This window comes from Penicillium arizonense, assembly GCF_001773325.1.
Source record: "Penicillium arizonense strain CBS 141311 chromosome Unknown PENARI_contig006, whole genome shotgun sequence".
Lineage (NCBI taxonomy): Eukaryota > Fungi > Ascomycota > Eurotiomycetes > Eurotiales > Aspergillaceae > Penicillium > Penicillium arizonense.
In genome coordinates this window covers 495,337-520,906 of record NW_019173283.1, presented here as the reverse complement: position 1 = coordinate 520,906, position 25,570 = coordinate 495,337, and the positions used below count along the sequence as shown (strand labels likewise).

General features: G+C 50.6%; 8 protein-coding genes across 8 annotated transcripts; 6 read left to right on the top strand and 2 right to left on the bottom strand.

Annotated features, from left to right (window-relative positions):
- Nucleotides 1-329: 329 nt before the first annotated feature.
- PENARI_c006G03204 (putative actin polymerization protein Bzz1) lies at nt 330-2,821 on the bottom strand (the record flags this gene model as incomplete). Its single annotated transcript, XM_022630243.1, has 6 exons — nt 330-724; nt 775-1,909; nt 1,975-2,055; nt 2,107-2,634; nt 2,705-2,731; nt 2,780-2,821. 6 exons carry the CDS (start codon nt 2,819-2,821, stop codon nt 330-332), a joined length of 2,208 nt encoding a protein of 735 aa, XP_022489945.1.
- Nucleotides 2,822-3,338: 517 nt separating this feature from the next.
- On the top strand, nt 3,339-5,110 carry dbp5 (ATP-dependent RNA helicase DBP5; the record flags this gene model as incomplete). Its single annotated transcript, XM_022630208.1, has 6 exons — nt 3,339-3,423; nt 3,524-3,680; nt 3,745-4,242; nt 4,296-4,533; nt 4,583-4,783; nt 4,838-5,110. The coding sequence occupies 6 exons, from the start codon at nt 3,339-3,341 to the stop codon at nt 5,108-5,110; spliced, it is 1,452 nt and encodes a 483-aa protein (XP_022489801.1).
- Nucleotides 5,111-6,048: 938 nt separating this feature from the next.
- On the top strand, nt 6,049-7,341 carry PENARI_c006G06612 (uncharacterized protein; the record flags this gene model as incomplete). Its single annotated transcript, XM_022630407.1, has 1 exon — nt 6,049-7,341. The coding sequence occupies one exon, from the start codon at nt 6,049-6,051 to the stop codon at nt 7,339-7,341; it is 1,293 nt and encodes a 430-aa protein (XP_022489521.1).
- A 216-nt stretch (nt 7,342-7,557) lies between these two features.
- PENARI_c006G12108 (uncharacterized protein) lies at nt 7,558-9,962 on the bottom strand (the record flags this gene model as incomplete). The annotated part of the gene is made up of 6 exons (XM_022630665.1): nt 7,558-7,920; nt 7,974-8,265; nt 8,319-8,739; nt 8,790-9,529; nt 9,687-9,902; nt 9,958-9,962. 6 exons carry the CDS (start codon nt 9,960-9,962, stop codon nt 7,558-7,560), a joined length of 2,037 nt encoding a protein of 678 aa, XP_022489733.1.
- A 405-nt stretch (nt 9,963-10,367) lies between these two features.
- Nucleotides 10,368-11,922, top strand: PENARI_c006G09030 (putative GTP cyclohydrolase II; the record flags this gene model as incomplete). Its single annotated transcript, XM_022630518.1, has 4 exons — nt 10,368-10,484; nt 10,540-11,496; nt 11,577-11,858; nt 11,917-11,922. The coding sequence occupies 4 exons, from the start codon at nt 10,368-10,370 to the stop codon at nt 11,920-11,922; spliced, it is 1,362 nt and encodes a 453-aa protein (XP_022489535.1).
- A 553-nt stretch (nt 11,923-12,475) lies between these two features.
- Nucleotides 12,476-13,465, top strand: PENARI_c006G10730 (dihydrodipicolinate synthase family protein; the record flags this gene model as incomplete). The annotated part of the gene is made up of 1 exon (XM_022630595.1): nt 12,476-13,465. The coding sequence occupies one exon, from the start codon at nt 12,476-12,478 to the stop codon at nt 13,463-13,465; it is 990 nt and encodes a 329-aa protein (XP_022489706.1).
- A 1,404-nt stretch (nt 13,466-14,869) lies between these two features.
- On the top strand, nt 14,870-17,971 carry PENARI_c006G08448 (basic helix-loop-helix domain-containing protein; the record flags this gene model as incomplete). Its single annotated transcript, XM_022630488.1, has 1 exon — nt 14,870-17,971. One exon carries the CDS (start codon nt 14,870-14,872, stop codon nt 17,969-17,971), a length of 3,102 nt encoding a protein of 1,033 aa, XP_022490016.1.
- A 2,955-nt stretch (nt 17,972-20,926) lies between these two features.
- PENARI_c006G08506 (ferric reductase family protein) lies at nt 20,927-24,873 on the top strand (the record flags this gene model as incomplete). The annotated part of the gene is made up of 6 exons (XM_022630493.1): nt 20,927-21,530; nt 21,582-21,643; nt 21,702-22,293; nt 22,359-22,520; nt 24,130-24,372; nt 24,428-24,873. 6 exons carry the CDS (start codon nt 20,927-20,929, stop codon nt 24,871-24,873), a joined length of 2,109 nt encoding a protein of 702 aa, XP_022489539.1.
- Between the last annotated feature and the right edge of the window lie 697 nt (nt 24,874-25,570).

The following is a 25,570-nucleotide window of genomic DNA, read 5'->3' as shown; positions in this document are numbered from 1 at the left end:
GAAAGGGGGAGTAAAGATGGCAACCCTTGATCTCGGACTTCAGGCTACACTAATGTCAGATTCTATAACCCTATCGAATAATTGTAGATTGATGGAGATTCATGGAGCAAAACGACGTTTCCTATGCTATGTCCAAGACTCGCGAATGGATGCCAAGCACGAATGCCCCCAATGCTCCTTGCTGATGCATAAAAGGGAACGGCACTAATACCGCCGACTGTACAAAAAGATGAAGATATCAACATCAAACCGCTCTCGATCTGAACACACGAGAATCTACCGCGCTGCAAAATGTATGTTAGCGATCCATACAATCCATCCAACCGAGTCTACACCTCCTGGATGTAGTTCGCCGGGACACTCTTAGTGACACCACCCCGTTCAACATCAGCCCAGCCATCACCGCTGTCCTTGTTGATGAGAACAAATCGATCTCCTTCGGCCATGTTCCATTCCATATCGCTGCGGGCTTCATATTCGTACAATGCCTCGACATATTGCAATTTCTTGGCTCCTCTTCTCGGTGCAACGGCTGGACCGACGCGCTTTTGTGCTGCGCTGCCGGCCAGTGATGCGGATGAGTTGGAGTAGACGGAGCCTGGCCGGTCGGTCATGGCAGGGCTGGGGGATGGCACGGGGGAAGGTGTTGGGGCGGCCTCTACATATGCAGTCGGAACGAGACCTTCGTTTCCTCCGGCGCGAACACGCATCCATCCAGATCCGTCTGCGCAAATGTTAGCTTGTGTGGAATTATGCTGGGGAAACGGGACGAACCATCCGCTTGGACAATCACAACATCATCGCCGTCTTCTACAGTAACCTCATCCGAGCCGGTGGCCTGATAAGCGTAGAGCATCTTGCCGTGCGGTTCTTTAGATTTTGAACTCGACTCGGTTGGGGGAGGTGCAGCCATGTATGCTGTCGGTGGAGGCGCAAGGACGCGGTGCCTCTTAGCGGCAGCTGGCTTGGTCTCCGCGACAGGAGTGGGAGCCTCCTCTTCTGGGGTTTCTGGAGTAGGTTGAGAAGCCACGTTGGACGCTGATCGAGCCGTACTGGCCGCATATCCGGAGCTTAGAGAATTCATCGTGTTTTGCCTTGTAAGTGATGTGGGGCGAGAGGATGCAGTAGGTGAATTGACATCAATAGCAGGCATGGCACCGGCTTGTTCTTGCCGCGTAGTCTTGAGCTTCTTCTTGTCTTCCTTTGATTGCTCACCCGGACACTCGGCTGGCACCTTCATTTGACACTTGCTGTGGCAGGTGTATCCACAGTCGCGACAATCAAAGCCCTTGGCGGACAATCCCCAGATTCGCTCGCCGCAAAGATCACAGTTTGTCGGGATCTTGAATGTTTGGGAGCGGAAGTTATGGTTCTGGGCACCGAACGACAAATCTCCGGCCACTGCCATGATTGTTGCCGTCTCCACTTCAGCTGTCACCCATTTCCGATCGACCTCGTGCAACGCCTCTTGGATGTAAAAGATAGAGCGCACGACATCTAGTTCGTTTCGATTGTCTTTGCCACTTTGAATGGCTTCCCGGACCTTCTTGCTAGCTTCAACTTCCCGCTTCTTCTTATCTGCCTCGACTCGTAGTTCGCGGACCTGGCCTTTGCTTTTACCCAGAACGTTGCGCAGGAAGACCTTTGCTGCCTCGTCTGTGATGATCGAAGCATCATCATGCCATACCGGGCTTGGCTCGAAGCCGAGGTTTGCAGGTTCCTGCGATTGCGTCACGTTGTGCTGGAGGAACATCAAAGAGTCCAATCGGGGGTTATTGCGAGGGATTTCGACAAGGAGATTTGCCATGTGCTCAGTGCTGTTTGCGAGGCATGATTTCTCGAGTTGAGCTGCAAGTGTCCACATGGTGTTCATCTTTGCGACTCGGGTTTCGTTGAGGCTTTGTAAACCCTAACACACAGCGTTAGTACTGTCGCCAACTGGACAATGTAGGGGTAACTGGACTCAATCCTTACGTCGAGTATCTCCGGCACATATTCATGGTAGAACTTCTCCTTCAGCTTATTTGTCACGTTGATGCTAATAAGGTAGAGGTTCTGTCTGTGAGTTAGCAAGAGCATGTGGTATTTCGGGAAATCGGACTATACCTTATAGTTGTTCATCTCCAGTATTTGTTGCTGGTATGCCGTTTGCGCCTTACTTTTACCATGATCGAACGACGACTCCATCTTCTTTCTGCGAGATTCGACTTCCTGACATGCACCATCGTATTTCCCCTTGGCTTTCTTGAGATCCCCATAGGCTGCCTCTCGTTCCTTTTCTAACTTGCCGTGGTAATCGACATGACACTTGCGAATCTCTTCATATTGAGCTGCAGCGTGTTTCAGCGGATCCGCCACTTGCACCACCAGATCCGAGCCAAACTTGTCCCGCTCGGCGGCGTGGGATTCCACCGCATTCAATTGTGTTGTCCATGTTGTCAAGGAGGCGCTCTCAAGGGATCCGGGGGTCAGCGTAGGAGTATCGCCGACACTCAAGGGGCTGATCTTCTTCGACTTGCGATCATAGTACTTCTTGCACAGGGCGGTTAACTTGGCCGCATATTCCTTTTCAATAGCACTGCGCTCGCGATAGAATTGGTGGATTTCATCCACCCACGATATACCGTTTGAGACCTGTGCAACATACTTGCATTAGCTCCACTCGCGCACAAGACCATCGGGGTTGCGGGGAAGGAAGACATACCCAATTGTTGACCGGTTTGAAGGAATCCTTAAATGAGTTAGTTCAGCTCTTGCGACAATCATCCGGCATTCCTACCTTTAGCTCTGCCCCAAACTGGGGAGCGACATCGGCAGCCATGGCTGGGTTGAGGTCGGAAGGCAGACGCGCATGGAATGAGCGGAACAGAAGCTCGGGTGGCGAGAAAGGGTGTCAGCGCTGATCAACAGGGCAGGGCTGCAATGAAAGAATATCGCGACAATCAGACAATAAGAGACAATGAGACAATGGTGATGGCGATCTGAGGCCATTCAGGCAGATAACCAAGGCGGGGAGAAGCCCGGTGCCTGTGACAATACGAAACATCCACGTTGCGCCTTTTGACTATTGAACCGATGGCTCATTACAATACCATTTCACAGCCCAATTCAGCCTAGCGTGGGTCAGTGTTCTTCGGGCGTCATCTGTTTTTGCTCTCGGCTTCACCTTCTCTCGCGGCACTTCCTTGCCTCCTGTACATTTCTTCTCTTGTGAAGCTTCTCTGAGCTTTATCTCACCCCAAGCGCAGTGGTTCAATTACATTCCAGTTCTCAATCTACCCCGCCTCGCCAACTTGCCATCTCCAACATTGCCCCGCCAATCGTCGCTTTCTTTCAGAATGTCTTCTGAAGCTACCGAAGCCCCCCAGGGTGCTGGATCCTTGGCTGATCGTATCACCAAGCCCGACGAGTCGAAGCCTACCGGTACGAACGGAAACCACACCCACCCTCTGATCGCCCAGTCCCCCGCGGCGGTGACAGCGACGAGGCTGCGATTGATAGCTAATCATTTCATATTTTACAGATGCGCCCAGCACCGGAAATGAGGATGGCGCCCCCGCCAACCACAAGGGCTCAGAGCTTGCTGAGCCTGACTACACCGTCGAGGTCAAGCTGAGTGACCTGCAGGCAGATCCCAACAACCCCCTGTTCTCCGTCAAGAGCTTCGAAGATCTTGGCCTGTAAGATCCCCCAATGGAGCTGCAGCGATTGCGCATTTTAGAATTAACTCAATTCCTATTTCAGCGACGAGCGCATTCTCAAGGGTCTCGCCACCATGAACTTCCGCAAGCCTTCCAAGGTCCAAGAACGCGCCTTGCCTCTCCTTATGAGCAATCCTCCCAAGAACCTAGTCGGTCAATCGCAGTCTGGTACTGGTAAGACTGCTGCTTTCGTCCTCAATGTCCTCAGTCGCCTCGATCTCTCGACCCCGGAAATGGCGAGCTCGCCACAGGCTCTCATTCTCGCACCTACCCGTGAGCTTGCACGTCAGATTGTTGGTGTGATTCAAATTATGGGCCAGTTCCTTGACGGTCTTGTCATTGGTACTGCTGTTCCCGCCGATTCCAATGCCCGCACCGGTAAGATGGATTGCTCGGTTGTGGTCGGCACACCCGGCACCGTTCAGGATATGATCAAAAGACGCAACCTCAACCCGGCCCAATTGAAGGTGTTGGTTCTAGACGAGGCCGATAACATGCTTGACCAGCAAGGCTTGGGAGACCAGTGCATTCGTGCCAAGGCGTGAGTTCTCCGCATATTCCACTAGCAGTAGTGTTGACTAACCTTTCTTTCAGTATGCTCCCTCGCACTGTCCAAATTGTCCTGTTCTCTGCCACTTTCCCTGCTCATGTGTACCGTTACGCGGGCAAGTTTGCTCCCAATGCAAACGAAATCACCCTACAGCACGAGGAGTTGACCGTTGAGGGCATTAAGCAGCTCTACATGGATTGTGACAATGAAGAACAAAAGTACCAGAATCTTGTCCAGCTTTACGGATTACTTACCGTCGGGTCATCCATTATCTTTGTTCGGGTATGTATCCGTATTTCCAAGACATGCACATTTACTGATCCTGATTTAGACCCGTACCTCTGCCATTGAGATCGAGCGACGCATGGTTGCCGAGGGACACACTGTTGCATCTCTCACTGGTGGTGTTGAAGGCTCGCAGCGTGATGCCGTCATCGATTCCTTCCGTAACGGTGACGCCAAGGTTCTTATCACAACTAACGTTCTTGCCCGTGGAATTGACGTCTCCACAGTCTCTCTGGTGGTCAACTACGTGAGTTCTTCCCCCTGAAATCTCATCCGATCAATACTAAGACCTTTTTTTCAGGATGTTCCCGAGGAGTACACTCAAAACCGACCATCTGGCACACCGGACTACCAGACCTATCTCCACCGCATTGGCCGTACTGGTCGTTTCGGTCGCATTGGTGTGGCTATTTCATTTGTCGCCAACCGAGGCGAATGGGAGATGTTGCGCAAGATCCAAGAGCACTTTGGATGCAACATTGAGCGTATCGATACCAACGACTGGGATGAGGTGGAAGAGATCATCAAAAAGACCATTAAGAGCAGCCGCGCCCAGTCAAGCTTCAAGAACTGAGTGCGCCAAAGATCGGGGTCAATCGCATTCATCGGCCCCTCCACTAAATCTCAACTCTTGGCCCAAGGCCGCTAATCTCACGTTTCCATGTCTCGAAGAGTGATGTCTTCTCTTCTGTTTTGCCGGTCGGCAGGGGTTCTGGGAGGCACAATTGATACCAATTTGCGGGCACGCTGCCTCTGCAACCCATTTCATACACTGTTGTACCTGCTTCTCCTCCTATCAGTGGCACAGCGGACTACTGCAAGCTTAGCAAATATCAAAATTAAACTCGCTACTGGGAGGAAAACCTTATACTTCCCCTTTTTTTTTTCTCTATCCTCTCTGTCCAAACCTGATATCTAGACACGCTTTTTTTCCACACCTGTCGATTTTGTTCCCCATGTCTTTTGGAACACGCTGGCTCTCTATGCGGCCAAGGACGGCAGACCTCGTCACAGCACAGGTCAGATGATGTTGAAACACAGATTCCACCAAATTACCGCCAGGACCCTTACGTGAAAATTCGTGAGCTAATAAACTAAAAGTCCACTCAAGGCTTGGCTGTTCGTATTCACCCGCGCTCAGGCCAAGGACCGGCGACCGAAGCCATTGAATACGAGCCCTAACAAACAGTCACCGAACATAATCCTATGCCAAGTCTCTTCAGCCCAATCACATTCCCCTAATTATCTCGACAGTCGATTCCAGCATGCCCTAGCCTTGGCCCTGCAGTCTTTAGACCTTACTCCTTTCGCAGAGAGAAGGCTTTTTCCGTCAGATGTGGCTACATTGGGTATAGTCAGATGGTGGAGCCTCTTCAGCGTCTTCGAAAAGTTGTGTTTGGATGGATATATAGAGGGAGGAGCCTCCTTTATCCCGAGATCCGTCCTTTCCCTTTCTTGTTGGCTCTTGCTCGCGACACCCCAGGTCGGCAAAGACCAGCCCAACCAGAAACAATGAAGCACCTCAGCACATACACCCTCCTGGGACATGCCCTCCTTCAGTTCGCCCTCGCTTCACCATGGTTCGGCACCGAATACGTCGCAATAGTCAAATCAACCATCGCCGACGGCTACACCGGCGTATACATAACGAACGACCCAATAGTCCGAACCTACACAGAAGTAATAACACCAACCGAGAGTAGCCCGGCCATCCTGAGCACAATAACCTCAACGGAAACATACTACGGCGATGTCACCGCCATCCAACTAGTCGTGGAACCGACAGCCGGCGTCCAGAACACAGGCTACGACTATGTCAACCACTACGCAACAGTCACATATACAGCGCCCTCCTCCTGTTCCTACACTACAAGCCAGACCCTCATAACCGCCATCCCCATCAACGTTCCGCTTGATGCGGAGAATCTTGTTCATCCCAGCATGCAAACCAGTACGATCACCTACCAGTACAACACGTACCGCTATACGCGGACCATGGCTGTGTTGGGTATCGATGATATTCCCACGAGTGTGTTTTCTTCTGCTAGTTCTCTTTACAAGCCTGCTATGTATAAGACTTGTGATAGTTATTACAGTTCGGGAAGGAGCACGTACTACAGTGGCGGCGATGATGATTCAACTTCCTATGCTGGCTGCAGCAAATTCGTCTGGTATCTCGGGAGCTCTGAGTTTTCGGGTGGATACTGCTGTTCAGATGGATGCCATTATACATGGGGAATCCCACCGTGGGGTCTCGGCCTGGCCATTTTCTTCGGCTGGTTTGGTCTGTTCCTCATCATTGGGTTGATCGAGAGCTGGTTCATATTCCGCAGAGCTATGATCGGCAAGAAAGCCCGACGCGGTCTTCCCTACGGTTTCGCTCTCCTGTGTCCGATCTTGTCGTGCTTGTTCCTCATCACGGTCAAGAAGTATCCTGCGAAGACACCCGAGGAGCAGGCTGTTCTCGTTGCGAATTGGAAGGATATGTCCGGTGGACAGAAGTTGGGCATGTGGTTGAAGTATTTGTTCCGTCGTAAGGATCCGGCCGCTGTTGCTCTTGCTCGACCGGGCCCTGGCCCTGTTGTTGCTCCTTATCCTCCTCCTGGTTCTTGGTATCCGCCTCCCGGGTCTGAGGGTCCCGTTGTGCCCCCGATGGCGGCTTATCCTCCTCCGTCCGGGTATCCCCCTCAAGGGTATCCGCCTCAGGGACATCCTCCGCAGGGATCCCCAACTTCGCCGCCTGCGGAAGCGGATGCTACTTCGCAGCCTAAGACGGTGTCTGTGAGCGAGACTGAGCGCACTTGATGTGATCTTGTTGGAGCGCGATATATGTTAGAGCCCCTCACAATGTATCCTGTGGTGAACAATTCCGATTACGATCGAGCTATAGCTAGTCCATGTTAATAATTTCCGTCAAATTACGTGATTCCTTGAGCAGCATGACCTCTCGAATCGATATAATACAATGAACCCTCCTATTCTCACGAAAATACACACACAGTGCCAACCCACAAACCATCCTCAAAACAACCATTGATTAAACGCAACGCCAAAATCCATATTATTAAACAAATCCAACCCATCAACATCAATCACAGGCTCGAAATCCATATGAGCAGCATCCCCAAGGCTAGAATCCGATACCAGAGACTGCGGCTCAAGAATTTCATCTATAATTTTCGAGAATACCTGACTCGCCCGCTGAAATAGTGCATAATTCGCATTATCCGGTCGGACAATTGACTCAAGATGAGAGATAAACACGCTCAAATTACGAATCAGCGCGGACCGTGACCCGTCGTAGAGGAATGGTTCCCCTGTTCGTTTTTGGTGTTGGAGGGCTTTTATTAGGAGACTTGCGCTTGGGAAGCCGTATAGTAGGACCTATATAAACATTAGAGGAGACGAGAGTTTAAAGTACATTGGGTGAACAGTACCGTCCATGTGAAATCCGGTCGTATGTCGACCATTTGCTCGCGCTGTGTGCCGAGTATCAAGACTGTCGACAAAATATCTGCACTGACAGAAAGGAGCGCTGTGTTTCCGCGAGGGTTGTTCTTTCCAGCTATCAGTCGTTGGATTAGGAAGTCGTTGTAGAGGTATGCGAGGTAGGAGATGATTAGCATGAGACACACTGCTACGGGTAAGTTATTATCCCAGCATTGTGGCGTATAGCGTAAATGGATGGGTAGGGCTTCCCATGCTAGATGGCAGCGCTGGGAGATATCACTGCGCTCTGTTAGTGACTAAAGATGAGTTGTAAATATGAGCAGTTGACTTACTCCAGCATATCCTCCATCTCAGGGGTCATCTTCCGGAGGGAAACCTCGAGGATCTCATCGCGGAATGTGCTGACGATAAAACGTACTCGCATCCAGGATGACCGTTGCACGACGCCATGAAGACTCCACCCATTGGAATCAATGTAGTCGTGGGAGTAATCTAGAACCATATTGTCGGTAGCGAGTGCTTCGTCGCTTATATCCAGAGGCATGCGACAGTCGGCATATCGCCATGGCATTCTAGGTGGTCGGCCTAGGAAGGTGGCTATGCTTTTGTCGAGTTGGTATGCTGCGGTGAAATGTCGCCGGCGCGTTTCTAGCAGAAACTCTGGTAGCTCGGGGGATGTCTTGGTATCCCGATGGAGACCGAGCGCAAAGATGTCTGTTGAGAGTTCCCCTAGTCTGTTCCAGCACGATGGACCTAGATGTTGTTAGTGGGATTAATGGTGTAGGTTAGATGAGTTGACGTACTCGAATCGCCATTCACCAAATCTGTTAGCAAGAGATTCTCATGCACCAACCATATTGTCAGATCATTGAGTGGAGTTAGGATCTTGCAAATATACAACGCAGCATCACCGGCTGCCAACATCTTGCGCGCATATTGGGTCCGAGATGTTTTGCCATCACATCTATCACGGGCGAGTCCCAGGTATCTCGCCCGACCAGCGAGGGCGCATAATATCCCAATGATTTCAAGACGAATGGCCGAGCCAGTATAGAGCGTATGGAAATCCCTCCCCCTTGTCGTTACGGGCACCTGGAAAATTTCCGCCGTGTTTTGGATTATACGGACAGTAAGTGAGGATGTCGAGTCATCCACATTTGGAGTTGAGACAAATTCCTTGCACATGGAACTGACTGGTCCAAGGCTATTCAGCACGAATGGCGCTGCTATCACAGCGCTTTGACTAAGAGAGTAATACTCGCGGATCAAAGCGTCGACTTTGGTGAAATCGCCCAGGGTCGATAGTACCTCTGAGATCTTCTGTACCCAGTATGGTGGGAGGACTCGCTGAGAGGCTTCCACTTCTAGGCCTTGGCCTGGAACCCCTAGGTCAACATCATCGGTGAGAGGGGATACGAAACTCGTTGGGCCGAAGTATCCCGAAAGTAAAGGCTGAGTCCGCGATGAAGTGCGAGATGCAGAACCATCTTGCACTGTATTGGGCATATATGAATTGAAAGAAGTTTCACTCATATGAGGGTTTCTGGCAAGCGGTCATCAGACTCCATTCTGCGCACGGCTAACTGCAGGAATGCTTCGGGCGAGACATCCGACCATTGGACAGTCCATGATCGACACACTGATTGCAATCGCAAGAAGAATCATAAAAGAATAAAAGAATACTGTCACAAATGACGCACCTCGTCGATGGAGCTCGATCAAATGGAACACCCTCTGCCAATGGGAATACACGACGTCCTTTGGCTCGCGTTAGGGGAGCTGGGTGGTAAAAGCAGCGGGTCGAGACTCCTCGGTCTCGACAGCGCGTGCAGACAGGCAATGCATGGTCGCAGCGGACTTTGTCTCGGCGGCATGGCTCACATGAGGCCGGTTTGCCATTGCGACGGCGCGAGGTGCTGTGGACGGTTAGCGGGGGATATTCAAACCAACGGGGGCATGTTTATGTGTTACCTCATTAAGTTGGACAAATGCGAAGGCTACGGCGTTGCATATCAAACGGTGCAATTATACATGTGAGTGGAAGAGTGTTCGGTGTTCGCTACTCCGGCCAGTCAAATTGAGCTCCGAAGAACTCCGGTGGAAACCGGTGGAGATGATAGGTCTCCAGTGGTGGAGACGTCTACTCCGACATCAAATTACATAGTGACCGCTAGTTCTTTTATACTAGTTAGCCTCTACTATCAATACGACGTGACTATCTATATCCTCCGTAGACGTGCAGATAAGCCCCTCCGATAACATGCGGAGAGACAAGTCACGGGGTACTCCTGTACTCCCCCTCTCCCTTTTTCTTTCTTCTTCATAGCTTCATAGCTTCATAGTTTCATTCTCTTTGTCTGTATTCCCTTCTATTTGGCATGATGACCAACACAGAACCCATCACCACCACTATGCCAGCCATGCCAACCCAGCAGCCGTCTCCAACAACTCCAACATCCCCCGCGACCTCAACCCCCAAGTTCAGCAAGCACATTATCGTATGCATCGTCTGGAAGTTGGAAATCATTGAGATAATGCTGATTCAAGTTGTAGTTGACCACCTACCCAGGCCAAAGTGGCATTGAACCCGTTCCACTCGAGTGGGGCGCACCCGACGCCAAATCCCGGGGTCCAGTAGTTGTATCGCGGAGCGGCAACCTCGTCAAGCGCCGAAATGCCATCGGCGCCCACGGCGGTAGCTATAGTATCTACAACGCTCTCGCAATTGCTGCAGGTGACTTGGACGCGAATTTCCGACCGGACTTCCGCAACAGCGAGCCGACCTTCAATTTCCCTTCGCAGAAGGCCTGGGCCGATAAGACAAAGATCGTCTCCATGGACCCCTATGGCCATGACATCGTTAACCAGTTCAAGGAGGAATTAGAAGCCGGATGGGATATCCGCCCTACCATGGCGGTGACCCGGGCTAACATGAAGCTGGCGGAGATTGCCGACGATGTGAAGAATGGCCTGCTTGAAGTGGATGGGTCGATTCTCGTTGACTCCTCTGGTGAAGTCCGTGTTACTAAAGTCGCTGCCGAGCCAGTCTGGTATCTGCCGGGAGTTGCCGAGCGATTTGGCGTCGATGAGGGAACTCTCCGTCGGACATTGTTCGAGCATACCGGCGGCAGCTACCCGGAGCTGATCACTCGGCCCGATCTCAAGATCTTCCTGCCCCCGATCGGAGGCCTGACCGTATACATCTTCGGCCCACCGGAGCGGATCGCCGATGAAAATGTCAAGCTGGCCTTGCGTATCCACGACGAGTGTAACGGCAGTGATGTCTTCCAGTCGGATATCTGCACGTGCAGGCCATACCTCGCCTTCGGTATCCGGGAAGCGATCCGCGAAGCTCAGAATGGTGGCAGCGGTGTAGTGATCTACTTCCGGAAGGAAGGACGAGCTCTGGGCGAGGTGATCAAGTACCTCGTCTACAATGCTCGCAAGCGCGGAGGCGACACAGCCGATAAGTACTTCACCCGGACAGAGAACATCGCCGGTGTTCGAGATGTATGGTTCCACTCCTGTCCCTGACCCTGTCCCTGTTGCCCTAGACATCGCCTCGCTCACTAACTACTTACTCCGCTTAGATGCGCTTCCAAGCTCTCATGCCGGATATTCTCCACTGGCTCGGCATAAAGAAGATCGATCGCATGCTTTCCATGTCGAACATGAAGTATGACGCCATCGTGAACTCGGGCATCGAGATCATCGAGCGTATTCCTATCCCCGAAGAAATGATCCCCAGTGACTCGCGCGTCGAAATTGATGCTAAGATCAACTCTGGATACTTCACTACTGGCAAGCAGATTTCCGCTACTGAGCTTGCTCAGGTTCAGGGACGTGGCTGGGAGAAGTGGGAGGATATTGCTGTAAGTTTGAGGGATCGTCCTGGTTTATTATGGGTTCGTGTAGTTGACATTTCTGCAGCATTAAACGCCTGCCTCGATGGCGCTTTGGTGGACCCGGAAGATAGAATGCGTCACTTTCAGTTTCGGTAGTTCTCTGCTTTTGATGTGTTACCTACATACAATTTTCTTAGTAGCATTGTCACGGATTTGTTTGTTGCATGAATTGGTGTGCAGGAGATGTAGATGGTTCAAGTTGTGGCCAGCTGTCAGAAAACAGAAAGTATGTAGGAACACAAGGTACTCAGAACATTCTCGGGGTATTGTAGCACTTTAGGCTAATATACAAGTTTCTCTCGACCTATAAATCACTGTCAACTTGTATAATTAATACCAAGTCCGGTCACAGACTCGGCACACATCCGAGGGGTAGAGGCCCAGTGTTGATAGGCGGCTTATCATCGGCGTCGGGGCCGACACGGATTCTTTTCCACTTCCCCGCACGTATACAGGTGACTATAAAACATACTGAACGTGCAGTGGCATTGATACTCTATTTGAATTATCAAAGCGGTATAAGCACTACATTCAAGAACCTTCTTTCACCACCCGATATCCTCTACGCCTTAAAGTTATTCACAATGGGACAAACCCCTCTAGTCTCCCCGCAACCCCGAATCCCCAAGTCTGGAGTCTGGTGCCCAGCCGTGACGATATTCGACAGCGCAACAGACACACTAGACCTCGAATCCCAAAAGAAATACTATGCATACCTATCGCGAAGTGGCCTAGCAGGGCTAGTAATCATGGGCACGAACTCCGAAGCCTTCCTGCTGACCCGAGAAGAGCGAGCACAACTCATCGCAACAGCGCGCGAAGCCGTTGGACCAGACTACCCTCTCATGGCAGGCGTAGGCACACACTCAACGAAACAGACGCTCGAGCTAGCACACGACGCAGCAGCCGCCGGCGCGAATTATCTCTTGATCTTACCGCCTGCGTACTTCGGCAAAGCGACAAACATGACAGTCGTGAAACGGTTCTTCGCCGACGTCGCAAAGAAAAGCCCCCTCCCAGTGCTGATTTACAATTTCCCCGGCGTAACCAACGGCGTCGATATTGACTCGGAGACAATTACCGAGATAGTCAAGGAATCTGCAGCAGCCAGTCCCATCGGCGTCTCGAACGTCGTCGGCGTTAAATTGACCTGCGGCTCGGTGGGGAAGATCACACGCCTAGCGGCGACATTTTCTCCTAGCGAGTTTGCGATTTTCGGCGGTCAGTCGGATTTCCTTATTGCTGGGTTGACGGTTGGGTCGTCGGGGTGTATTTCTGCATTTGCGAACGTGTTCCCGAAAACGGCGTCGAAGGTTTATGAGTTGTTCAAGGATGGGAAGGTGGCTGAGGCGATGGAGTTGCAGCGGTCTTCGGCGTTGGCGGAGACACCTTGTAAGGGTGGAATTGCGTCGACCAAATATGCAGTGGCTTTGTTTTCGGCCCCGGCAGCTGGAGTGGAGAATGCGCTTGAAAAGCTCAAGCCTCGGACTCCATATGAAGAGGCTGGGGCCGGGGTCCAGAAGTCGGTCAGGGAATTGATGGGGGCTATTGCCAGCGTTGAAAATGTGATATAAGCTGTACAATGAGTCTACAGGCCATAATCATAGATTGGGATTGTTAGTTTGTGAATTCAGTGTATACTTTGTGAGACCAAAAAAGCCGAGTACCAGCCGAAAGGAGCCCGATTGGAGTCGAAATGGATCTCCAAGGAGTTAGCGGAGAACCTATGACGCATGGGCGTTGGTGTGTCTACAGAGAAATCGTTGGGAATGTCTGAGAAAGTGGTACTGGGTTCTCCTTTTAACGCCGACACCGGATTGTAGATCCACAAAGTCTGTACTGGCTGTTTGATCCCATTCGTGTTCTGCGTCGTCTCGATGGGTTCTGGTGCTACCGGCGATGGAGGAGTGGAGACTAGTTTGATCAGATAAGATCATAACGCGCCCTTTTTTTCCCGTGTTGCCTCCTGCGGGGCGCCAAGGCGCCACATTATGACGTGTCGAGTTCAGAGAGGGGGAATGAGTTGATTTTTGGTCGTGTTTTTCTAAGCGAATTACCAGGGTTCAAAGCAGCAAAATAGGGAGTTGAGGACAGTGAGATGTGGAAGTCACATGTCCGTGGGAAGTGGCTGAGTCATCACATTTGGGTGGGGATACTGTCAGCCAATGATAACCGTTATAAGTGACTGTAATTAAACCGCCAATACATTCGCTAAATAGCCTCACGTGATCGGGATTTGAAATTAACACTGTAATGACCATCAGGGGTGGCAGTTGCGGAGCCGGAAGGGCGGCCAGCCGCGATCATACGACCGAAATTGTTATCCCAAGCCTTGCCATCTTGGTCCAACACCGTCAACCTTGATCTTCATGCATGAAGATACAGTCGAAGCTCGATGCCTCTGACATAGCTCACCGTGCTTTTTCCGTTTTGCAGCTCGCCTTGATCCACCCTTTTTTAATGCTCTAATGCGCGGACGATCACCTTCGCAACGGAGAACGGATTCGAGAACCCACTTGGTCCCAAGGCTCTGACTGCCTAAACTACCATCCGTTCAGGTGGGTATCTGTCGCACCCCTGCTTTTTGTCCATCCAATCGCCTGCAGCACCCGTGACTGTGATTCTGGCATCTCCCCCTCCTGGGAACTCAAGTCTTTACATCGCACTTTCCGTATTTGCATCTATCGAGTTTTGCGCCGTGCGATTCGAGCATTGTTTTTGATATTGAACCCAGTGAGTGTCAGATATCACCCTATCACAGTCTAAGCTAGCCTGTACGGGCTTAGCCACTTATCGTACCTCGAGCACGTCCAGTTAGGCAGCTCAATTGCGCTGTTTCACGTCGCTTGCTATTTAAATGTCTACTATTCCTCAGATCTAACACTTCAAACAGTGCTCAATATTCAGGCACTCGGTTACATCACCCAGGTTTAGACTGCTACAGGCACTGGCCAAGGATCCAACCGGATACCTCCAGTATGTCTGATCCCGCCATGGACAACGACTTCCAGCTATTTTCTCCACGTAACTCCGGTGGAGGTGAATCACGAGCAGATGGTCACTTTATGTCACATCAAAATGGAGAGAATGTGAATCAAGATTGGACTCAATGGATGCGATGGGATGAACCGATGTTCTCGGAAGGCGACCAGAAGCCAATGGGCTCGTCTATAGATCTGCCCTCTATTTCTCCTCATACCGACATGAGCTCACCGACCCAAAATCAAGCTTTCTCCCCACATCTGCCTCTCGGATTGATGGAAATTCCATCTCAGCAGAACAACAACCTCCACGGTCACCCAAGTAGCTTTTCGCAGAGCTGGGGAACAAACCAGCAACCACAGTCTGGTCTTGTGTCTCCCATTTCCAGTGTTGGAACTAGCCGGAAGCGAAAGACAGGCAGTGACGACGATGCCACTACAGTGACGGGTCCAGTGCAACCAGGCAAGAAGATGCCAGCCAAGAAGCGCGCTCACAACGTCATTGAGAAGCGGTATCGAGCCAACTTGAACGACAAGATTGCGGAACTCCGCGACAGTGTACCCAGCCTTCGAACAAATAAGACCGGAGGTTCCGCTGATGACGATGACGAAGCGGAAGCGAATTCTGCGAGCAAGCTCAACAAGGCTTCTATCTTGTCAAAGGCCACCGAATACATTAAACATCTTGAAATTCGCAACAAACGTCTGGAAGATGAAAACACTGGTTTGAAGAACCGCCTTCGCCAGGCTGACAAGGCCGCTGATCAAGCTGCCACATCGTCCGCATCTGTTTCCTCGCCCAGCAACTACGCCTCGACCGACCCCGGCTCCGGTACATCCCCTAGTGTGTTCTCCCAGACCGAAGAGATTTCCAGCGAAAGCTCTCACAGCTCCCACAACCCTCCCGAGGGACTACTTCCAGTTTCCAACGCGTGGAAGCGGATGCGAGCAGAGACTGCACAGCAAGGAATCTTCGCCGAGTCATATATCAAGTACCCATCATCTTCAGCCCACCAGCCTCAGTATGCCAGGGAGGACACCTCTCGTCGGCGTTCAAGAATGCCAAACAAATACATGCTGGGAGCGCTAGCTGGCCTGATGGTCCTCGAGGGCATGGGCTCTGATGACTCCGAGAGCGAGTCAAAGGGTCTCTTTGCAATTCCCATGCGCCTTTTGGGCCGTTTACAACCACCAAATATGGCACACTGGGAATATTACCTGAAGCACTTCTCGTACTCGTGGCAGGCCCGCGCATTCTCTCATTTCCTCCTCCTAGCAACGCTGGTCGTTGGCTGTGCTTTCATCGTTTTTGTCTACCTCTTCAATGCCCAACCCGTTACGCAACGTGGTCCATCCAAGTCGAATTCCGAGAACCAGATTGCGCCTCTTACATCCAGTAACTTCCGCCGACAGGCTTGGCTCACGAGCATGCAACGAGTCGGCGTTCCACGTCACAGGTTCTTCCGGGAGTGGTATGTCGTTACTTCGAGATGCTTCGAGTATGTGTTGCGCTGCATGATGGGTTGGAAGCTGTACTCCTGGGCCACAGGGATTACCGAGGAGGATGAGAGGGGCCGTGTGAAAACTTGGGACATCGCCATTGATGCACAACTCACTGGTGGGGATGCTGAAGTTAGCAAGAGCCGCCTCGTGCTCACTATATTTGCTGCTGGCACTCTCCCTACCAGTCCCATGAGAATGATCTTGAAGGCCTTGCATGTCCGTGTTCTTCTCTGGTGTGTCGGAGAGCCAGGCTCTTGGTCATTCCACATGTCCAACGACATTGCTCGGTCTCTCGCACGATTCCAGTGGGAGGTTGCTCGTGACCTTAACAATGCCTTGCCTGAGACGCACCCTGACCGGCTCCCCAGTCACCTTGCAGCCCTAGTCAAGTTAGATTGCGAGGAAGTTATGATTGATACAATTATTCAACGTGCAGTCAACTTGACCTGGAACCGGCCAACTCAAGAGGGTACCGGTGATGAAGAGGTACTCCTCGACGTTGTGGAGGAGGATCCTGCCATTCAATGTTCTCAAGACGCACTCGCCGCCTGGTGGTCCAGCCACCTTCTGCAAACCGCTCTGCTCAACTATTTCGAAGCAAGCGAGAAGGGCCCCGTCTCCAAGGCAAGCCGCGATGCCTTCAAGGAGAAGATCCGCATGTCTCTCGACGTAGCGCCCCGGCTGTCTGCGGCATACACCCGTGCCCTGGTGATGAAAGCAGTCTTCTTTGAACAACACCGCGTCGAAAATGTCGGTGCAGTCCTGGCAACTCTGCCCAAGGAGAAGAGAAAGGGAAGCCAAAGCCATGCGTCCAACTTCCTAGATTCCTCTCTTCCCGTTTCCGTTCGCGATGAAATCTCCATCGCGGTACGTTGTGCTATGATTGCCGCCATCGTCACAGCACGATCCAATGGCGATTCCACCTCATTGCCCGAATTCTTCACCATCCAAAAGGCCATCAACTGGTTCAACCAGCTACCGATTGACCCGGTTGAACTGTCCCTCCTCGGCTTCTCAGCAGTCTACCATCTCCTTCACCTCCTCGCTTCCGATGTAGATTACATCGCGTCATCCGATTCATCCTCACCATCCACCCCCGTCTCAGAAGCAACCTCCTCCGCCGACGACGAAGCCGAAGAAAAACCCCGCCCAACCCGCAAGCTCTCCATCTGTCCCCGCGACATCCCAAACCTCGGCCGTGTATCCGCCGAACTCATCTACTGGGCCCGAAACGCCTACAACCCGGCCTTCTATGGGTTCTCACCTACTCTCGTCGAGGTAGTCGTCAATTCCTGCACAGCAATTTGCCAGAATGCAGGTATAAACGTCGACGATTATGTCCACACAGCACCGGACAAGAACCGCTCAAAAAGACGCAAGCAGCGCCGTCGCAGGGCCGGCTCTAATGAGTCCTCTCAAAGTGACGCCGACCAAGATATGTCCGCCTCCCCTGTTGGCAAGCCGCTTCGTCGCGAGCGATCTGCTAGCAATGACACGGGTTACGGCAGCCTTTCTGTTGAGGAGGAATTGCATTATATCCCCCAGGCCCAGGGCCACGCTCAGGCCCCTGTTACTGTGCAAGAGGTCACTGCGTAAGATGTTCTTCTTTGATCTGCTATGCCGCTCTAATAATGAATCTGGCGTTTTTGGTTTTGGTCTTGGTTTTGTATTTCTATTTGGTTTATGGTTTGGGTACTTTGGGTTTTATCATACGGAAAAGAGGAGAGATGGATTGGTATAGGAATTGGAATCATGGAATGGCGTTTTCTAAATAAGCGTTAGTTAAATAGAATATTATCTAGGCTTTTTATGAAGTCTGCGAAACAACATTCTTGAATACTTGGTTAAGTTCATCTCGCTACCTAGATTGTATATGCCTTGGCGCAGACCAAAGCACGTCACTAAGCTTTTCCAACTAACTCAACGTCATGTGTTGATTCCCTCCTTTTTCGAAAGCACAAACAACCACATGAAGCAGAATATGATAATAGAGCGAACTCCTACTAAAGCTCAAAGGTCTTGATGATTGGAATGGCCCTCGCCCCATACCCAGATGAGCAGGGACAAGCATAACAGTGAAAGCCACCGGGCGAACATATTATGCTACTCTCAGATGATCACTCAGAGGGCTCCAGAGATGCATTGGCCCATTGTATGAAGGTGCGAACTCGGAGCGTAGCGCGGTGAATGCCCCAGACCAGGTCGTATTGTCTAACGATTGGTCTTAAGGCGTTGCGGAGACGGTCTCCTGCTGCTTGGTCGCCAGGGGCCTGATGTTCGTTGGCCCGAACAAAGAAAACGAGGACTAGATTCATTGTGAAGGGATGGTCAGTGACGGCGACAAGGGAAGAAATCCGAATACGCCGATTCAATTGTTAGTGAAATTTACTTTTTCTTTCTTTTTCGTGCTAGTCGGGCATGATTCCTCGGAATCTCAACTCCACAATCCTTTGACATCATGTTGCTCAACCCCCATCCAAAGATCCCCTCGGGTTCGACTGCGGCCCTGTTTAATGTGCTTATCGTTGATATGAGCTTGGCTGGCCTGGTATGACTGGTGGCACTGGCGAGCACGCCCGACACTACATACGGATATATGAGAACGAGACAATACATGGATGGCAAGACAGGACAAGAGCTTATCCTTTCTCAATGCGATTCATACGATATTCTATGGGGACAGATTCCCTTGCATCGCGGTATGCCTTGTAGCCACACAGTCAGTTTGACTCGGGGAATGGCCAGGCTTTACTCCAAGATACTTTGGGTGTGTCATTTACTGGAGCTGGTGAAATATACGTTCGTCTCGGCAGTAGTCCAGGAACTTTGACGGCTTTTCCAGCATCATTTACTATGACCCTCGACTGACATTCTATTTGCTCGGGAATATCTGCCTTTTGTGTACCTGGGAGTTCCTGAATGGCTTACTTCGATTTTGGCAGTGTTCACCGGCATCATCATTCCACGGGTCAGGCAGGGCGGCAGATTTACCAATGGCAAAGTCTTTATGAACTTCCTATTAATGCTTTGACTCAAATGCTATGATCTTCAGCAAATTTGGACCAAATTTGCATCCGGGGCTGAGTATCCCGTGAAACTCCTTTTCCACTCTCAACTTGGGCGGTGTCCGAGAGACCCCGAATGGCTCGACAAGAACAGCATCCGGCTTTTTTGTCACAGAGTTATCTCATGGTCCTGGCCCTGGAAATCCTGACATCACTGTCCCGCTCCTTCCTGATGAACAAGACCCTAGTGTGACGAGAACCTGTGCCTTGCAACATTTACTTGATGAGGTCCTACTCCAGGATGCTCTGCGGCGAGTCTAGAACATTATGCTTGGAGGTTACCATGACGCTATTCCCCTGGGACCTGTGACGAGTCAGTGGGACTATCTGTCGATTTGTCTCGGCGGTCTTATGGTGCATCTGTCAAGAAGAACCAGCCCCGTTGCCCTGCTTTGGCTCTCACGCTGCTTCGGGCATTTCGTGAAGCGCAACGGGGTAGTGCGCGTGACGAAAAATCAGCCAGGTTGGCCTAGATTGCCTGATCTAAAGTGAGACAAGTCGTTTGGTAATGGTCGCAATGGCATCTGTGACATCTATACACACGGGCCCCTGCCCGGATTCAACTGTGGCTGGATCGTCAAATCATAGAGGTAATCGCACTCAAAAGTTCGACGGGATTTGCTGCTAAGTACCATGGCGTCATATCTGCTACGCTGCAGTCTCCACTTTCTCGAACTTGACCATTGTTTATAGCGTTGCAGTTGCGTCCCAGTGAACCGGAGATCCGGCCTGAGCCCTCATCAAGACTTCTAAGAAATGACGTCGGGATATCGGACCCTCACACAATTGCTGGACAAGATCACCTGGAAAAGAAAGCGATACATTGCAGAAAATACGATCAAAAAGATATTCCTGTTTTCTTGATGTTCATATTACCCCTCGACCGAAAGTGGGAGGAATGCGGCAGGGCGGCTAACAACATTCCGTTTTCGGATTGAAGAACAACGGCGTCTAGACCCTATACCTTTCTCCAACCCGCAAATGTCATGATTAGCGCCTGAATTACGCAGCCCCCTCCGATTGTTCATGACAGGGCAGTTCTCGAAGACCTAGAATTCCTGGTTACCGCGCGCATCTCCTCCTTCCCGAAGAACCTAAATAGGTGCCATTATCTACCCTTCCCAATTCGGCGTTACACTCACCCACACGGGTCGTGTGTCCCTGCTTTGTCCAAAATGCGAAGATGCTTTCATTAGCCTCTACAAGAATAGACTTGCACCTTGCAGGGGTCAATGACGGCATCCACGTACGTCAGTCCTGGAAATTCCAATACAACGCCATGATTTGAACGTACTTTCTTTCCCACGCGACCTCAACCCCATTTATAGCATCAATTCGTTAAAAACCTTGTGCTCCTCTTCCCCTCTCCTCCCCTGGCCTGGAGTTCTTCAAGGAGTCGCCGGATACTCCACGCTGTACGTGGTTGCGACAGTATCCATACCAGAGCATTGCAGCTCAAGCTCCACCTGCCTCTTCGAATGGCACAATGGGTGTAGAACTGAAAGGAAATGGTCACGGGGAGGCGCCCATGAACCCTACGATTGCGGTTCCTCTATTCGTCGCCGGTGGACTCGTCGCCATCTTGTTCGCCTGGAAAACCGCCATTCGCATTCGACACCGTCAACGTTCGAAAGAGGCACGGGCAGGAACCGACCAAATACAGGTGTCACGGACAAATCGCTTCAACGCCTCCCTGAAGAAGCATGTACTATACGCTCCGCTATGGGGTAATCGTCATAGTCGCGAGTTCCGCTTCCTCAGACTCCACATGGGATCGCTTCCACTGCGACTGGAAGTGATTTGCCTTTTGATATACCTTGGCTTGAACATCATTTTCATTATTGTGACAGTTGATTGGTGGATCAGTGATTACTCCCAGAAGATGTTCCAGCTCAAGTATTCTGCAGGCCATCTGGCTGTCATGAATACACCGGGTCTGGTCCTGAGTGCTGGGCGGAATAATCCACTGATTCAGCTGCTTGGTATCTCATTTGATGGCTTCAACTATATGCATCGCTGGGTAGGACGTGTGATCGCTGCCAATGCGGTGATTCACATGAGTGCAGTGTTGGCTAACCAAGCCTATATGCGTGAGTGGACCGAAATTACATGACTGAAGTAAGCACTAATATCAAACTCAGACGGTACGGAATATGTCCTCTATGCTGTCTGGCAACAGCGCCTCTACTTCTGTGGCCTTGTGGTATGTATTCCGACAAACCTATCATCGCAAGAAATATATCTAACACATGTTCATACAGGCCGTTCTTGGATTCATTTTCATTGTCGTTCAATCACTGTCGCCGGTCCGACATTCATTCTACGAACTATTCCTTCACCTGCATATTGCCTTGGCAGTCATGTCCTTCGTTGCCCTCTGGTATCATCTGCAGAACCTATTGCAACAGCAAGTGCTTCTAGGTACATTAATCCTATGGGGTCTCGATCGCGCAGGTCGACTCGGTATTCTACTCTGGAGAAACATTGGCAGACAACCCACAACTGCCACCATTGAAGCCTTGCCTGGGTCTGTCGCCCGTGTCGATGTCGCTGTCTCTCGAGCCTGGCGCTTCCGCCCTGGCCAGTACATGTATCTCTACCTGCCGTGTTTGGGTTTGTGGACATCACATCCTTTCACTGTTGCATGGACATCTACTGGTTCAGATTCTCTGAATATGGGCGAGAAGCGCAGCTCAAGTGACTCCCTGAAGGCTCTCATTGGAGGGTCGGAGACTACTACCATGTCTGTCCTTATCAAGGGACAGGATGGATTCACGAAGAAACTTCTTCAAAAGGCGGAGGACTCCGCCGAGGGACGGATCAATGCTATGGCTTTGGCGGAGGGACCATTTGGTATCAACCCACTTTTGAAAATTTCCCAGGGGTTGTACAACATATCCGCTAACATTATTTCCCAGGTGGTATCCATTCTCTCGACTCTTACGGCACTCTGCTTTTGATCGCTGGCGGCATTGGCATTACCCACCCAATGTCGTACCTGAACGAGGTCGTTGGCACCTTTGCTGAGCAGAAAACAGCTACACGCAAGGTCCGTCTGGTTTGGATCGTTCGCAGCCTAGGTAATTCCACCCCTCCACGCACTCATTCACCAATCATAACCACATAAATAGATCACCTCACATGGATCCAAACATTTATGAGAGAGATCCTTGGCCACGACTCGCTGTCAAGTCCAATAAACCAGAACGGCCACTCATATTTCCAATTCCCAAAGCTACTACTATCAATCAGCCTCCATGTCACAGCACACAAAGACACTATGGAAGAATATATTCCCACACCAGATACGCCATGGACTCATTGCGCCCCGCCAAGTGTACCAGTTAGTATTCACCATGGCAAGCCATGTATCCAATCTGTCCTAGAAAAGGAAAAGGCAGAGCAAATTGGTGCGATGGCGGTTAGCGTGTGCGGTCCTGGTGGCCTGGGCGATAGCGTGCGTGAAGCTGTCAGGAATGTACAAGGCGAGAAGACAGTTGATCTGTTTGAAGAGGCTTTCTCGTGGTAGAAGTGTTAGCTTGTGTATATTCAGCTCGCTTGTGGGTTTGCTTTTGCCTTATTTCTGTCTATACATTTTACTGTAAGAGATTTCTAGATATTTAGAATACATTTTTCCCCGCGGGGGCTTGAATGCTGTTCATGTTCCTCCCTGGATTGGTCGTCAATGCCTATAGGGCCAAGGTCTAACTGGCCGCTTTTTTGTATCTACTACACATGTTACCCATATTTAATTGTGCTTTTCTACGTCTTAATTGCTCATACGTGAGGGAAATATCTGATGATATTGTCCTATTGCATCATTTAACAACTTTCTAGATCTCATAGACAGTAAGACCACCAACATCGTGTCATGCACGGTTCTCGTGTCAATGGAGATCCCTAAGTCAGAAGATTGGCATGGCATGAAACATTGGATTCACATTTCCTGCCACAAGCCACTGATATTTCAGCGACTTTCAGCCCCAGTTGACTGCAAACCGAACAGCCTCATCACCCTGCGATCTGGACCCCTAATCTGGTCGCAGCACAAAAAGGAGGCTGACGCTCATCTCCCAGGCCTTTCCCGCGAATAGGGCCAATTATAAGCAGCAAAAGCCTCCACACCCGCATTTCTGCCCCCACTAACCACATATTGAGCCATTCATAGACCGCGAGGCTGCATATCGAAATGCCACTTCGAGATAAAATCGGCGGTGACACTGGGGCTCGAGGCTTAGCCGATGTCTTGGGCCTCCACGCTCAGCCATGCGACAAAAATAAGCTCAGTCTTTGGGGCTTTTTAATTCCCCTCTTTAGGGATTCGATTCTTCTTACACTGAGAAAGGACATCTATCTAAGATGTTCCGCTCAACAATACTCCTACTGCTTTGCTGGCAGTTTTTCTTGAAATCCGTCTACTCACTCCGATCGACACAATCTGGCTCATGTAACAGTACCTGCGATGGCGCACGTGGGACACTCGCAACAGATATTGTTTGTGGTGACTCCGATTACAGCAATACAAGCCAAGGGAAGCATATGAAGCGGTGTTTGTTATGCCTTGAAAATAGCACCTCCTATGAAAGCCCGCAAGATAATGATATTTATTGGTTCTTGTGTGAGTCTTTTATCTCCCGTCGAGTCACATCAGGCACGTCAATAACTTAAGTGAAATACTAACATATCTAGTCAACATGAAATATACACTTCAAACTTGCATTTTCACCCATCAGACCAACCCCGCCCTATCCGCGTGCAATAGCAGCTGCAGTCCCCTCGAAAAGAACTTGAACACATTATGGGGGAAGCAAAATGGGAACTGGCAGCCTCAGTACCAATACTGTAAGACAGACGAATCGTCTTTTGTCCAGTATCAGGGTGGCTGTGCGACATGTCTGGAGAAGCAAGATAATACCAAAGTGTTGGGCAACTGTGAGTTTTTGTTATCGAATTCTGCTTGCGAAATAATAGCTAACACTCTATTCAGACCTAGGAGCAATGGGATCAGCCTGTGGCAACAAACCTAATGCGACGAAAGGTCAAACAGTTTCTCTATCGCGATCTTTATTCACATCGACTTCACCTTCCGCTTCCGCGACATCAGGCTCAGGACTTAGCTCAGGAACCAAGATTGGAATTGGTGTCGGAGTTGGACTGGGGGTTGTTGCTTTGGGCGTGATAGCCGGGATTGTGTGGTTCTGTATGAGACGTCGTCGTGCTCAGACCCAGTCTGGGTCATATATGGCGCCACCAGATATACAGGCCGATGGGGAACAAAGCATGCAGCATAGCTATACACAAGGACCCAAGTCGTCGACGTACTCTGAGCAGACTTATATACCGGAACTTTTGGCTGCAGATCCAAAGGAGCAGCCAGCTGAATTGGGCGGGAAGAGTGTTGTGGCAGAGTTGCCTGGTCATATGAGTTCATGAGGATTTGTACTTTATAATTTCTAATATCCGTACCAATGGACATAACTTCGAGCTTTGGGGACAAAATGAACAAAGACACAGACCAAAAAAAAAGAATTCCGAGATGATTGGCTCACACTCGAAGAGTGTTTCTAAATTTACATACTCTCTCTTGACTGAAATCGAGCAGTCATAAGGAACATAGCGCCCTATTCCAATTGCAGCAATGGCCGCACGAGAAGGCTATGGATAGCAGAGATTAAAGATAGACACTGCTTGTCGGGCAGCTAATGCACGGGACTTGATCTCTTCTCTACCAAATGGTCTGAGCACACCATGTGGACCTAACGGCACCCAGCTGTCGGGTGGTCAACTTCATCGTATTGCGATATCCAGAGCTCTCCTCCGTAACCCGCATTTACTGCTTTTGGATGAAGCTACCATGCGCTGGATACGCAGTCCGAGAGGGTTTCTCAGGATTCATTGAATGAGGCGGCTTCGCAAGGTGATAGGATTACGATTGCGGTTGGGCATCGCCTTTGGACTATTCGGCATGCGGATATTATTTGTGTATTTGACGGCCGGAGCATTGTTGAATCTAGCACGCATGAGCGATTACTGGCGAGGGGACGGCTTTACCCTAAGATTATGAGGCACAGAATTTGGGTATTTGATCATCTCAGGCAGTGTTTCTTCTTTGTTTTTGGCGGTTAGTATT